Source organism: Cnephaeus nilssonii (genome assembly GCF_951640355.1).
Source record: "Cnephaeus nilssonii genome assembly, chromosome: 2".
Classification (NCBI taxonomy): domain Eukaryota; kingdom Metazoa; phylum Chordata; class Mammalia; order Chiroptera; family Vespertilionidae; genus Cnephaeus; species Cnephaeus nilssonii.
Genome location: NC_137073.1, coordinates 100147253 through 100160765, shown reverse-complemented (window position 1 = coordinate 100160765; position 13513 = coordinate 100147253). Strand labels below are relative to the sequence as shown.

At 46.3% G+C, this 13513-nt stretch overlaps 1 protein-coding gene across 6 annotated transcripts in view; it reads left to right on the top strand.

Annotated features, from left to right (window-relative positions):
* The window catches only part of TRIO (trio Rho guanine nucleotide exchange factor), a 304156-nt gene that overhangs the window by 146645 nt on the left and 143998 nt on the right, over positions 1–13513 (top strand). For all 6 annotated transcript variants that reach the window (XM_079791309.1, XM_079791308.1, XM_079791311.1 and 3 more), the window contains exon 10: positions 9294–9416. In XM_079791309.1, the coding sequence (XP_079647435.1) occupies positions 9294–9416 (123 nt within the window). The remainder of the gene's footprint in view (positions 1–9293; positions 9417–13513) is intronic.

The window sequence follows — 13513 nt, the reverse complement described above, 5'->3', positions numbered from 1 at the left end:
TGACATTTTGACATTTTAATGAAAACAAGCCTCCAAATGGGTCAGTATGTGTCTGTGAAAAAAATACTTGCAAGAATAGACACCGGACTGTTGTTAACAGCGCACCCCCAAGGACAGGACCGGTGGGGACATGGCAGGGGGCATTTGATTTTTAAAACATGAGTGATTTTGCTGTAGTGGTTAATTTTCTTTCATAACAAGCAAAGGCAGTTCTGTGATTTCTAGGTGGAAGGTGTTTCAGATGGAGTCATGCTGTGGTGTGGGGGGGCCGGTGAAGCTACTTTACATAAACACCTCTCGTTTGTCCAGATCAAAGGATGGGGTGGGGGAGTGGGAGGTCTTGCTGAAGACTTGCCCCGTACTTCTGCTAGCTACTAATCTAGGTTAACCTTTGTCATGAATTTCAAAATAGAATCAGTACTCTTTGTGCCATATTCCAGATGATCAAATAGTATGCATTCCCACTGCCTTCTGTCTACGTTAGAGCAGCCCTCAGTTAGGTGTTTGGTTGACTTTGCGAACGGTTGGGTTACTGCTGAGCGTTGTTTTTTTGTTGAGAGGAGGCTTTATTTTACCAGAACAAGATAATGTATGTTTGTCGTACTCCTTCAAATGGGATGATTGTTGGGAAGCAGGATGCTGTCAAACCCGTTTTCCTACTCACTAGTCCAGCCCGCCTGCCCCTTGGGTGGGTGGGGTCTAGTCTCTCCAGCAGGTGGTGTGCAGTGACCCGCACTGTGCAGGCTGGCCTCCCCAGAGGAAGCCCCTCAGGAAGGGAGACCTTCCCCTAAAAAACCTCTCACTTTCCTTGCAGGACTTCGTGTGGGAGGGTCACCCTTGCTGAGTTTGCTCCTGGAGGAACTTCTCCGGGTTCATGTTGGGCCATTAACGAATGTTCCGAAAGCAGCAATTGCTGGGCACCAGGAGAGTCTTCATGGGAGAGGCAGGGTCTGAGCTGATCTTTGAAGGATGGGTAAAAGGTCAGTAGGTTGAGGAATGGGCAGTGAGAATTGTAAAGGATCGCAGAGGCCAGGCCTGATCAGAGAGCAGCAGGTGGCCCTGTGTGGAGAGGTGGGGAGGCATGAGCTGGGTCTGGTGCGGGAAAGGCGACCTCCGCCATGAAGGCTCAGAACCGGTTTCTCTAAGATTAGGACACCATTGCAGGGACCCCGGGAATGAGTGCCATGAAGTGGTGCCAGGGCCAAGGGTGCCCTGTGACTGGCTGTGATGGACCTCTGCATGGCGCCCAGCTCCGCTTGGTGCTCTGTGGGAGCTCACTAGCGTGTAAGTGCCTTTCCTCCCTCATGCTCACTTGATGCTCACAGCCAGCCTGCTGAGGAGTGGACGCTTTTCCCATTTCACCAGGTTGAGTTCATATTTGAAGGGCCTGCGTGCCGAGCATTTTGACTCCTTGCTGTGGGCAGTGGGGGGTGGGGTGGGTGGTAGGAGGCTACTTGCCTTAGAAAGGTTGCTCCGGTTGAGTGTGATGAGCCAGACTGCAGGTGAGGGGACAGATGAAGTCCCCGCTGTGGACATCATGCGAGTCATGGAGAAGTCCCAGAGGAAATGTCAGGTGCACAGAGGCAGTGATCTGCGTGTTTTTATTCGTGCTGTTTCCCAGGTGTCTGCGGTAGTAGATGCTCAGAAGAATCTTTTAGCAAATTCTTTAAATTTAAAGAATTTGCTAAAAGATTCTTCTGGGCTAAACATTTCTTCATTTATTTTGGAATGGGGTAGGGTTAGCCTTAACTGGAATCAAGTAATCCAACTAGATCTGCCTGAAGAAACCGGAGATTTGATGGATGTTGGGGAGTTAGGGGTGGCTGAGAAAGGAAGGGATCATTTTAGTTCATGGGAATTTTGCAAGTGTGATGAGATCTTTAAAATATTAAAGATTTTGAGACTTGAATGCAAAAATTAGGGTCTTAAATGCCGAGTTCTAAAAGAGGGAGAGAAGTCAGGAAATGCCGAAGAGGCAGAGAAATGGCTTTCAGGTCTACAGAGAAGCGACTTCACAGGTTCACCTTGGGTCCTTGGCTGCTGACCTTTGCCAGGACAAGCCATCTCCTCGTGATGCCTGACTTAAGGCTGTGTCTACATTGGCACCACATACTCGCTCTTAAGTGAAGGTTCCTGAACCTCATTCGTCCTTTGCTCATGAATCAGGAACGTGGGTTTTCTGCATCCCATTCATCAGAATCCTTATGTAACCTTAGCAGTTTAGCATTCTCTTCTGTTTACATTCCCCTGCTCAGTTCTGATTGTGGCTCTTGTAAGGATGGTTTAGAGCAATGGTCGGCAAACCGCGGCTCACGAGCCACATGCGGCTCTTTGGCCCCTTGAGTGTGACTCTTCCACAGAATACCATGTGCGGGCACGCACGTACAGTGTGATTGAAACTTTGTGGCCCATGCGCAGAAGTTGGTTTTCGGCCTGGGCGAGTCTATTTTGAAGAAGTGGTTCTAACGCCAAGCCACACTCAAGGGGCCAAAGAGCCGCATGTGGATCATGAGCCGTGGTTTGCCGACCACTGGTTTAGAGGATTGCTGTCTTTTCTGTGAGTTTCTTGGTTTGAATTCGGAAATCCTGGAGGGCCAGTGTTTGGGATTGGCAGCCTGCTGAGAGCAGATAGAGGCTGCCCAGGGATCTTCCTGGTGCGTGTGGAGCCACAGGAAGCTTTACTTACCTTTTGTCCTGGTGAACCCAGAAGAGACATGACTGTCAGTAATCCTGGGAACCACAGCTGAAAGTTCACCGCAGGGAGTTATACAGGTGGGAAAACGGATGACTCTCTACCCCAAAGCGGTACGATACAGGAACGCAAGTGTGGGAGCAGGCACTGTAGGCAGTGGAAACTGGAAGCAGGAGCCGGGGGACTGGTGTGAATTGGAAGTGAGCGGGCACCTGAGGCCCTCGAGCCTTGAGGACTCAGGTGCTCCGGATCCAGGATGATAAGGAGTGGGCGGAGCCAAGAGCAAACCCCAGGCAGCTTGGGCCTCCCTTTTATTGCCAGGGCCCCCTAAGGGGAAGTGCCCGGGACTAGCAGGACAGGGAAGATTGCGTGCATGTGTGTATGCACACCTGTGTGTGAATATATATTTATATAGTTCAGTAAGTGGACTTAATCTATACACAATAACTTTAGTTCCCCAGATAACAATATCTGGACATAGGAAGATTTTTCTTGGACAACTTTGGACTATTTTACATTCATCTCTAATCTGAGAATAGAAAAATAATTTTCAAACATTTAGAAAATTACTAAAAGGATTTACCTGTGTTGGTAGAGTGATGGTTTGATTGGGGTTTTGGGGGAATATCTAAGGTGAGACTATATGAATAATAGCCTACCCACTTTTTTTCTTCCCTCTTCCTGAGTTTCTTTGCCTTTCTAAAGAAATTTCCTGTAGTTTTGTAATTAAAACTAGGGTAATACAAGGAGAACTGGTGATTTTTTTTTTAAAGATGGATGGATGGATAGATGGGTGATGTAGACGTTTAAAAGCCTGTTAACCCCTCTGTGAGCCCTTCTTCATGATTTCACCCACACTTCCTTTCCGCCAGGAAAGTGCACAGAGTGGCGTTTCAAAGGAGGGCATGTTGGTAAGCAAAAGTAGCTCTCACAACGCAGGGCATTGTGGCTTTGTACCCTGCTTTTGCTGCTATAACCTGACTGAGGGTTTTGTTTGTTGTTGTTTTCTTGATAGATTCTTTTTCCAGGTGAGCTTAGTATATTTGAGCTTAGTCTATTTTGGAATGTTTTAGAAACCACTTTAAAAAATATATATTTCAATATTAAGAATAATTATATGTATTTAGAACAGACTTATTTTTAATTTTGAAATACAGTGAATGAAACGGAGTGTCTTGGCTCCAGAGGAGAGAAATAAAGATGTGCGGGGGAGACTGGCATTACTGTCTGGCAGCTGGAAGCGCTGGGCCTAAGAAGTTCTCCTCCTTCCCTCTGTCCCCAAGGCCCACAGACGCGTGTTGAGTTTTGTGTCTGTTTCTTTGTACTGAAAGAGTTAGGTCACGCGCGCCCTACAATGTGGAGCCCTTGCGATCATATCAGGCCAAGCCCCTCCTTTTCCAGGTAATAAAACGGAGCCTCAAAGAAAGTCGTGACTTGGCCGAGGCTCCCCGAAGCCTCGTGGGTTTTTAGCTGCCTCATCGCTCTGGACCTGAAGGGCGCTTCCCTGGGGAGCTAATCAGGAGTCACGTTGACTTGCCCTGTTCCTTAGGAAGGAAGGAATCCGTACGTGGGCTTTCCCGGCTGGGGAAAGGGCTTTCTCAGAAGCTGCAGTTGCCCACCCACCAGTGTCAAGGAAAGTAGCTACTGAAGGAGACTTTTAAAAAAGTTATTTTGAAGTTTCATCAGTCACCTTAGGAGTGGATACATGGCACCGGAGAAAGCAAAGGAGAGACTCGCCTACGAGCAGGTCCCAGACGCCCAGGCCTTGTTTTCTCCTCCGTGCAGTGGAAGCAGGTGGCCTGGCCTCAGGGAAGGAGAGAACAGGGCGGCGACACTGGCTCAGGGGTCAGATGGGCTCGGAGCTCTCCGGGGGAAAGTGTCAGGCAGCCCAAGATAGGAGGGGTAGTGGACTCAGAGGATTTCTTCATTTGTGATTTCAAACGTTGTGGTCACTTTCCAGCAACGCCGAACACCAGCCTTTAAGGAAATTGACGTTGTCCAAGCGAAGGCCTCCTTTTGGGTCGCCTGTTTACATTTAGTAGATTTGAGATGACATTGCTCAGTTGGTCATCTGTCCTTTGTTGTAATCACTACCACACTGCTGATTTGACCATCGAGAAGGTTCTGATTTCAGCAGCACTTAGGTCGTTAAAAGCACAGCTAGAAACACAGTAGGTCCATTTCTGTCTACATTGGTATCTCCAGTGATTTACATAAAAGCCAGCAGGTTGAACAAGGAAGTAACTAAAATAAGTGAAATGAGGTCAATTTTGGTTTGGTAGGGAATTCCTATTTTGCATCTGGAAAAATTTGATTTTATATAAAAAAGGACAAATGCAGAGTATATGAGAAGTACCTTTGTTTTTTAATTTGCTTCATGTAATCATAGTTTTTTTTTAACTGGATAGAGAATCAGAAGAGCTTATTGTTTTTATTTTTACACATATAAACCCTGACTTAGAACAGAAAATATTTGCTGTGTAGTGTCTCTTTCAAACAGTAACTGGAATTGACAGATATTTGTATATTTTCTCTGAATACTCTTTGAGTTCTAAATTACCAGTAAAATAGACTGGCTTAATGTCTTTCTGGTTGTTTAGTGTCAGAGGTCTTATCTAGTTTTTATAACAGCATACTAGACAGCATGCTGACAACAGTCTCATTATTAGTTAAGAAATGGGCATAATCACACTTACCATGGTCACGTTCAGTCTTGTCATTACAAACTGGGAATTAAGCTAAACAATCCATAGGATTTCCTGCACATCTGACATTGGATGCTAAGAGACATAGGTGTTGGGGCTCACTTTGGAGCGGGCTTGACCTTGGCGCTGTCACTGTGTCCATTAGAGGGCACTGACATACAGAGGAAGGATCTCCTACCACATCCTCTGACCGGGAAGGAAGGGGGGTTGTCCCCCAGCTTTGCTTTCTGCCCTGAACCAGGTGCTGCCCAAAGGGATCGGCTTTGCCCTTCTCCCTGTGTCTGGCAGCAAAGCAGCAAATCCTGGTGGGCCTTGTTCCTGCGCTCGAGGTCACAGGCAGAGGTGGCAGCCGCCTCCACAGCTCAGGTTGGAAGGCGGCTGGCCTAGGATGATGAAGCCCCCTGGTTTGCAAATATACCGTATTTTCTGGCGTATAAGATGACTTTTTAACCCAGGAAAATCTTCTCAAAAGTCGGGGGTCGTCTTATATGCCGGGTATCATCTTATAGGGCGGGTATATCCCAAACACTATATTTTAACTGGAAAAGTTGGGGGTCGTCTTATACGCCAGAAAATACGGTATGTATGTCTTAAGTGGGAAGAATCCACAAGCATGTCTTTGAACCGCTCCATGGGCCAGTTTATTGATTCAGGATTCCGCGGCAACCTGGGAAATGTTCTCTGACTGTGAAAGATGTTAAAGCCTAGGAGGGAGTTTGGTTTTGAGCACGAGCTGGATTTCATACTTGTCTGCTCCCCTTTTAATTAAGTGCTTGGACTTTGTACACTCTTCTTGGAATTGCTTTCATATTTGTTGGAAGTATAATTTGACCTGGTATTTACAATTTTGTCTAAAGGAACCACTGATGAAAGAAAAACGTCCATGGTAACCCTGAGCAGTTGGTTTATGATATAATAGCTTTCATTTCCAACTTACGCTTCCTGAAACACTTCCTTAGTTTTAAAAAACAAATTGCTGTTATTATTATTACTTCTTAAATATGTTTTTATTGATTTCAGAGAGGAAGGGAGAGGGAGAGAAAGAAACACTGATGAGAATCAATGATCGACTGCCTCCTGCACTCCCCATACCAGGGATCGAGCCTAAATCCCAGGCTTGTACCTGACCGGGGATGTAACCGGGGACCTCTTAGTTCATGGGTTGACGCTCAACCGTGGAACCACATTGGCCAAGCGATTATTATTGTTTAAATACTGCATTTTGCTTTCCCAGCCCTTTCTATCAAGAATAAGGTTCACCTATATATATATATATATATATATATATATATATATTGATTTTTTTACAGAGAGGAAGGGAGAGGGATAGAGAGCTAGAAACATCGATGAGAGAGAAACATCGATCAGCTGCCTCTTGCACACCCCCTACTGGGGATGTGCCCGCAACCAAGGTACATGCCCTTGACCGGAATCGAACCTGGGAACCTTGAGTCCGCAGGCCGACGCTCTATCCACTGAGCCAAACCAGTTAGGGCAAGGTTCACCTTTTACCTTTTGAAATTGTACCACATTTCAGGTTCGTATTGAGCCACCAGTAATCATCGCGTTTGCTACTTACCTATGGCTTCATTTTTTTTTTTTTTTTTTTTTTTTACAGTTGAGGAAAATACAGAATATACCATAATTACAGTAAAAAATGCCTCCCAGCCCTTCACGAAGACCTGATGGGCAGGTGGACTGAGGCGTAGGTGCTACTTACTAGTCTGTAGCCCTGAATTCTTTTCAGTCTTACAATGCTTGATCCCTGTCTTTGCTGGGGTTGGCCTCATGCCCAGAGGCACATTCCATTGACGGGGTCTATTCCTTGAGGCTGAGATTCTCGAAGTTGTCACTGGACATTAATTCAGGAGTGCATTTTAAAGTACGTGTTTTAATACATGTACTGAGAGCCCGCGGTCTAAACAACTGGCAGCTTGATCTCTGCCTTGAAGTCCAGCATTGAGTGTAGCACCACCTTCTAATGGCAGCACTGATACTAAAGGTCTAAAGGTCTCTCTCTCTCTCTCTCTCTCTCTCTCTCTCTCTCTCTCTCTCTCTCAAGAAAAGTAATGTACTAACTGCACTAGTCAGAAACCAATGGAACCTTTTAGCTGTGCCCCCCAGTGCTCGCAGTTAGGTGGATGCCTGCCTCAGGTTGTGTCTGTGGTGGGGCTGCCCAGGTGCTGTGTATGTGCCACTCTGATGCTAAGATGCTTCACCTCGATGTCACGGGACATTTGCCACCTGGACTGGTTATCACCCCCGAGCAAGTAGGGAAGCTGCAGCTCAGAACCTGACAGGAACCTTCCACAAGCGCACGGCTAGACCCTGTGTTTGTGTGCAAGGGCCGGAGGTGAAGGGGGGAAATGAGAGAGCTTTTAGGAGGATGGGGGGCTGAGGTGATAGACAGAATACAAATGGACCCCACGAGACTTACTCTGTAGCGTGCCCCCAGGTGACGGGCAGAGTGGTGGTATTGACAGAAAGTTCCAGACATGAACTACAGTCAAAGGTAAACGTGTAGCTTTGGCCCGAGCACCCACTGCAGAGCTTGGCCTCCATAACCCCCTCCTTCCCTCCCCGCCCACATACCCACACATTTCCGCTCTCAGCGTCTGTGATTCAACAAGAGCCTTCATAGAGGCCCACAGAGACTGATTCCCCTTCGCAAGCCATTTTATTTACTGCAAATGTTGCTAAGCCCTGTGCAGAAGGGACCCCCTCAGACCCTCGGCTTCCCAAGGTCACTGGTTTGGAGCAGTGGGGAACAAGGCCCGTTGTCCCTGGACAGGGGGCTCGGGCCCTTGCCATCTCTTTTCTTCTAGACACCTGTCGGCACAGCTGGCCTCTGTAGTGCAGGTGACGGAGGGCAAGGGATCCCCTTTGCAGCAGCGAACCCCGAGTTAGGCCTAACTTTTATTTGCCTTAGTGGAGTGCTGTGGCTCCCGGGCTTCCAGGTTGCCCTGTAGGCCACCATTCTAGCTGTGCCTGCCCAGGTGCTTCTTCAGTCCCAAACCCTTTTGATCCATATGCATAGTTACCATGGTCACTTAAATGCAAGTTCAAGGCCGCCTTCAGTACTTTAGCTGCATAATCACATCTCTATTTAAATATTTAGATGGCACTTTTAGTTAGTGTTTTTAGTTTCTAGTCCAAGACAGCACTGAGTTTCTTGCCAGTTACTTCCCCTCCATCAGAAAGTGACAACGTGTGCCTCTGATGTCGTGTAAATAGCTCATTAGTTATTGTCAGCCTTTTCGTCAATCCGAGAGCCAGTGAACTCCTCGGTCCCCACTGTGAGCTGGAAACATCGGGCGCATGCTCTACTTTCCCTCTGTCTCTGTAGTAGAGTGGATTTCAACAAGAACTTAAGTAATTAAATCCACGTACTGTTCGGCTTTCACCACAGCTTAGTTTATAGAAGAAATTACCCCCAGAGACCAGGACAGAGATGTTCAAGGGCTTTGTTTTCTTAGGTTTTACTGAAATGTGTCAAGTCTTCTAAGGACGAGACAGGAAAACACTAACTGTAGTTAAGCCTGAATTGCCTGCGCTGTGAAGCTTGACTTTGGTCTTTGTGGCTTGATAATTATGATCATATGCAGTCAGATTTGGTGGCTCGGTCATGAAGTGAGGTGAGGTTTAAATTAATCATCATTGCTTGTAACATTACTACATAGATTTACACATTTAAAGTAAGAGCTGATTAGAATTGTGGTGGAAAGCTGATAGAATATATAATTCTCAAGCGTGTTAGATTAGTATACAATTGCTTTCATTTTTCTTCTTTTTTTTAAATAGAGTTTTGACAGCAGCATGTATCTTCAGTAGGTAGCCCTAAGCCTTGAGCAAAGCAGGCCACCGTTTTCATGGCCAAACGCTTGTTTTCATTGCAGGTGCTGGACTGGATCGAGAACCATGGGGAAGCATTTCTGAGCAAACATACAGGTGTGGGGAAATCTCTTCATCGGGCCAGAGCTTTGCAGAAACGGCACGAAGATTTTGAAGAAGTAGCACAGGTAAGACAATGGCTTTCACTGTTTTCTCCTATAAAAACCTGTGTGCTTGGTTTGGAATCTGTTTTAACCACAGCTGAGCAGAGCCAGCCTTGGCTACCTGTGTGTGAAGGTGACTCAGAAGAGATGATGCTCAGATTTCAGAGGGTGCCTGACCAACGGAGGCAAAAGATGATGCAGTCAGTTGACCCTTTTGAAAACTGTGATGTTCTTGAATCGGAAAAACATCTTGGATGTTTCTGCCAAGTGTGCTGTGCCAGTGTCTGGTGATTAGCTTGTGAAAGTTTAGTTCATACCCAGAGGGTAATAGGCCTTGCATTTCTGTGACGATGGGCCGGCATTCTTGTCCTTTTCCCAGTTCTTAGTGTGTGTGCTTAGGAAGCAGGAGCGGAGGCTGCGGTGTGCCCAGAACCCGGGAGTTGTGGAGTTCAGGGTGGGCCACGGTGCTCTCTAGCCGTGTGACTTTGGAAAGTCTCTTAACGTTTCTGAGGTTAACTCTCCTGTCTGAAGAATGGGCTCCTAGAGAGGAAGTGCATCTAGGAAGAAAGGACTGGGCTCAATGATGAACACAGATGTTGGTAAATATGTTTATAAATCTCAATGCTCAATGGATTGACCACTTAAATGAAAGGCAGCGATTTGATGGGGAGCTACAAACTTTAGTTAAGAGGGAACTGGAGCACCAACCACTTCAACACGGGAGAGGGAAAGGTGTTCTGAGGACGCAGGAGGAGTGGTTTCTCCTGCGTGTGCAAATCCGGGAGTGTGTGTTAGCATTTTCAAATGACCACTGTACATGCAGGAATAGAAATCACTTCCAAATAAGTTTAAAGGGAAAAGAAATACAGAAAATTGGATAAATAAAAACTCACCAGATGAATCTGTTGGGAAGAAAAGAAATGAGAAAAAACATCATGATAGAAATCACAAAATAAGATGTAGTAATTTGTCTATAAGTATTGGTAATTACAGTAAACACAAATAGATTATAGTTGTTAAAAGACAAAGATTTATCCAATTGAATACCTTTTAGAAATCATGCTATATATTGTTTTCAAAGGACACACCTAAAGCATAAATACCCAGGAAGTTTAAAAAATATATAAACTAGTAGAAAAAGATCTACCAAGAAAATATAGCAAACAAAAACTAGTATAGGAATTGGAATATTAAACTAATAAAATTAAAAGCATGAAACCATTGTTAGAAATTAAGAGGGTGTTCAATTATAAAAGGAAGAGTATCAATATATATCTAACACGATAACCTCAAAGTCTATAAAACAGAGGTAAACAGCAGTAAACCCTGGCTGTCCTGTCTATAGGTTCTACATGTGAGGAACTAAATATGGGCTAGAATTATGGGAACTAAACAAACTACATTGAGGTCCTATTCAGTGAAAATGCCTTTAAAACGTTACCTTTTTTGTGTTTTTAAAAAATATTTTTTATTGATTTCAGAGAGGAAGGAAGAGGGAGAGAGACAGAAACATCAATGATGACCATTGATGTTTCTGTCTCTCTCCCTCTTCCTTCCTCTCTGAAAGGATTGATCGGTTGTCTCCTGCACACCCCCAACTGGGCATCGAGCCCACAATGTGGGCATGTGCCCTTGACCAGAATCGAACCCGGGACCCTTCAGTCCGCAGGTTCTATCCACTGAGCCAAACCAGCTAGGCCCTGGTCGGCAAACTCATTAGTCAACAGAGCCAAATATCAACAGCACAACGATTGAAATTTCTTTTGAGAGCCAAATTTTTTAAACTTAAACTTCTTTCTAACACCACTTCTTCAAAATAGACTCGCCCAGACCGTGGTATTTTGTGGAAGAGCCACACTAAAGGGGCCAAAGAGCCACATGTGGCTCGCGAGCCGCAGTTTGCCGACCACGGAGCTAGGGCAACGTTACCTTCTTTACATATCCTCATATGTAAAGTGAAAACAAGAATCCCAACCTTCCTGCTTCTCAACCTCAAGAAACAAGTAAGAAAAGATCGTAGTTCGGCTGCCTCGCCACAGGTGGATGCAGCTGGGTTTTTTCTTATCTACATTATGCGTGGTCTCCCTTCTTGCACTTGCTGGAAAATATTTGCCTTCCTCTTGTAGCAAAAATATGTGGAAAATGTGCTCTTATCTCCATAAGATAAGGCACTACTATAGCCAATATGGTTCGAGGAAGGATTGAAAGTTGGATCATGTGAGCAAAGACTTAAGGCACCAAAGCACCTAAGAGGTGGGACTGGCAACAACCAAGCTCTGGAGATGCAGGCTCTGCTCCACGCAGCGCCTTCCCCCAGCCCGCCTCACTTCCTGAGCGCTTCTCAGATACAGAGGCTGAGGGTCTACTAACATCCTCCTGTGTGTCCAGCACCCATGACCCTCTCCCTCCCATTCCTGTGGCTCCTTCCATTCTCAATCAGGGAAATCTCTCCCGTGGCCCATCCTGCCCTATGTTTTTCTGGTAAACTTGTTTTATTCGGTTTAAGACAATCATCAAAGCTGTTGAGACAGGTTCTCAGGGCAGCAAGAGTGAGAACACTTTTGTAGGAAATGTCTCTGCTTTAAGGTTTCCAGGGCAAGCCAAGGGCAGAGCCCTGAGCCATGGTCTGCTTCTTATACTGGTTCAGAGATAGGCGGGAGCTTGCCTGCTCCTCCCTCCACCCATCGGAGTTTCAGTTCTTTCCTGTGATCTCTGTTCACTGGCCCTGGGATTCTAAGGGGTGCCTGGCACACTTTTCCTTACATTGAAAGGGCTTAAGGCTAAATCTGAGCCGTTTGTAAAAAGAAACCTTAAATGTAAACACCTTTTGCACTTTGCAAACATCTGTGCCCACATTCTCTCCCTCTGGCTTTCAAATAATCACCTGTTGTGTGTCAGGCATTCTGCCAGGCATGGGGGGATGGAGAGGGGAGGCAAAGGGTGGACCGACAGGCCAGACCCAGACCCCCTGGATGGGCATGGCCACCTGTCAGAGGGCTTTCCCTGGTAGTTGTTGCTGGCTAAGCCGAGACCTACTAATGAGTCAATTTCAGTTTGTTGACATGGAAGAGGATGTGAGAGGCAGGCATGGGGGACAACAGCTGGGACTGTTGGGCAGCATAGCCATGTGGCCGTGTGGGCTCTGGGGAGCTCCGTGCAGGTGACTAGCCTCTTCTCTGTGAGCCTCTCTCCTTTGCAGACTCATGATGGGTGCAGGCTCCAAGCTCTCCACCCCACACCTGGCCGTGCCTCTTTTCTCTCTCACATCTCGGTGCTCCCTCTCTGCCTGTGCTCTCCTTCCCACTGCACTGCCAGGACCCGGCCCCTCAGTCTGGCCTCTTTTCCCAACATCTTCAACTTCTCCCACTCTTAGTTCTTTTCTCTCTGGCACTAAATACTTATAGACCTCCCCCACTCTTGAAAATGTCACTGGATACTGCCCTTTTTTTAGATGCCCAGTTGGTTTTGAAAGAGTGCCCTGCCACTTTCCTCTGCCGCCCATTGACCATCGTCATCAGCAGTCCAGCACGCAGTAGGCATGCAGTGATTGTCATTGGTCAATGTAGACCTTCAAAAGTCTATCAGAGCCAACGTTAAAGACAAAGAGAGAATCTTAAGGGCAGCAAGAGAGAGACAGTTAGTTACCTACAAGGGAGCTCCCATAGGCTATCAGCAGATTTCTCAACAGAAACACTTCAGGCCAAAGGGGATTGGCATGAAGTATTCAAAGTAATAAAAAGCAAGAACCTGCAACCAAGACTGTTCTATCCAGCAAGGCTATCATTTAAAATTGAAGACAAAATAAAGAGCTTCCCAGACAAAAGAAGGCTTAAGGAGTTCAATACTACCAGACCAGCATTATAAGAAATGCTAAAGGGACTGCTTTAAGAAGAAGAAATAGAGAGAGGAACATAGGCATAAAGAAAAAGTGGGCCCTAGCCGGCTTGGCTCAGTGGATAGAACGTCAGCCTGGGGACTGAAGGGTCCCCGGTTCGATTCTGGCCAAGGACACATGCCTGGGTTGCGGGCTCAATCCCCAGTGAGAGGCATGCAGGAGGCAGCCGATCAATGATTCTCTCTCATCATTGATGTTTCTATCTCTCTCTCCTTCTCCCTTCCTC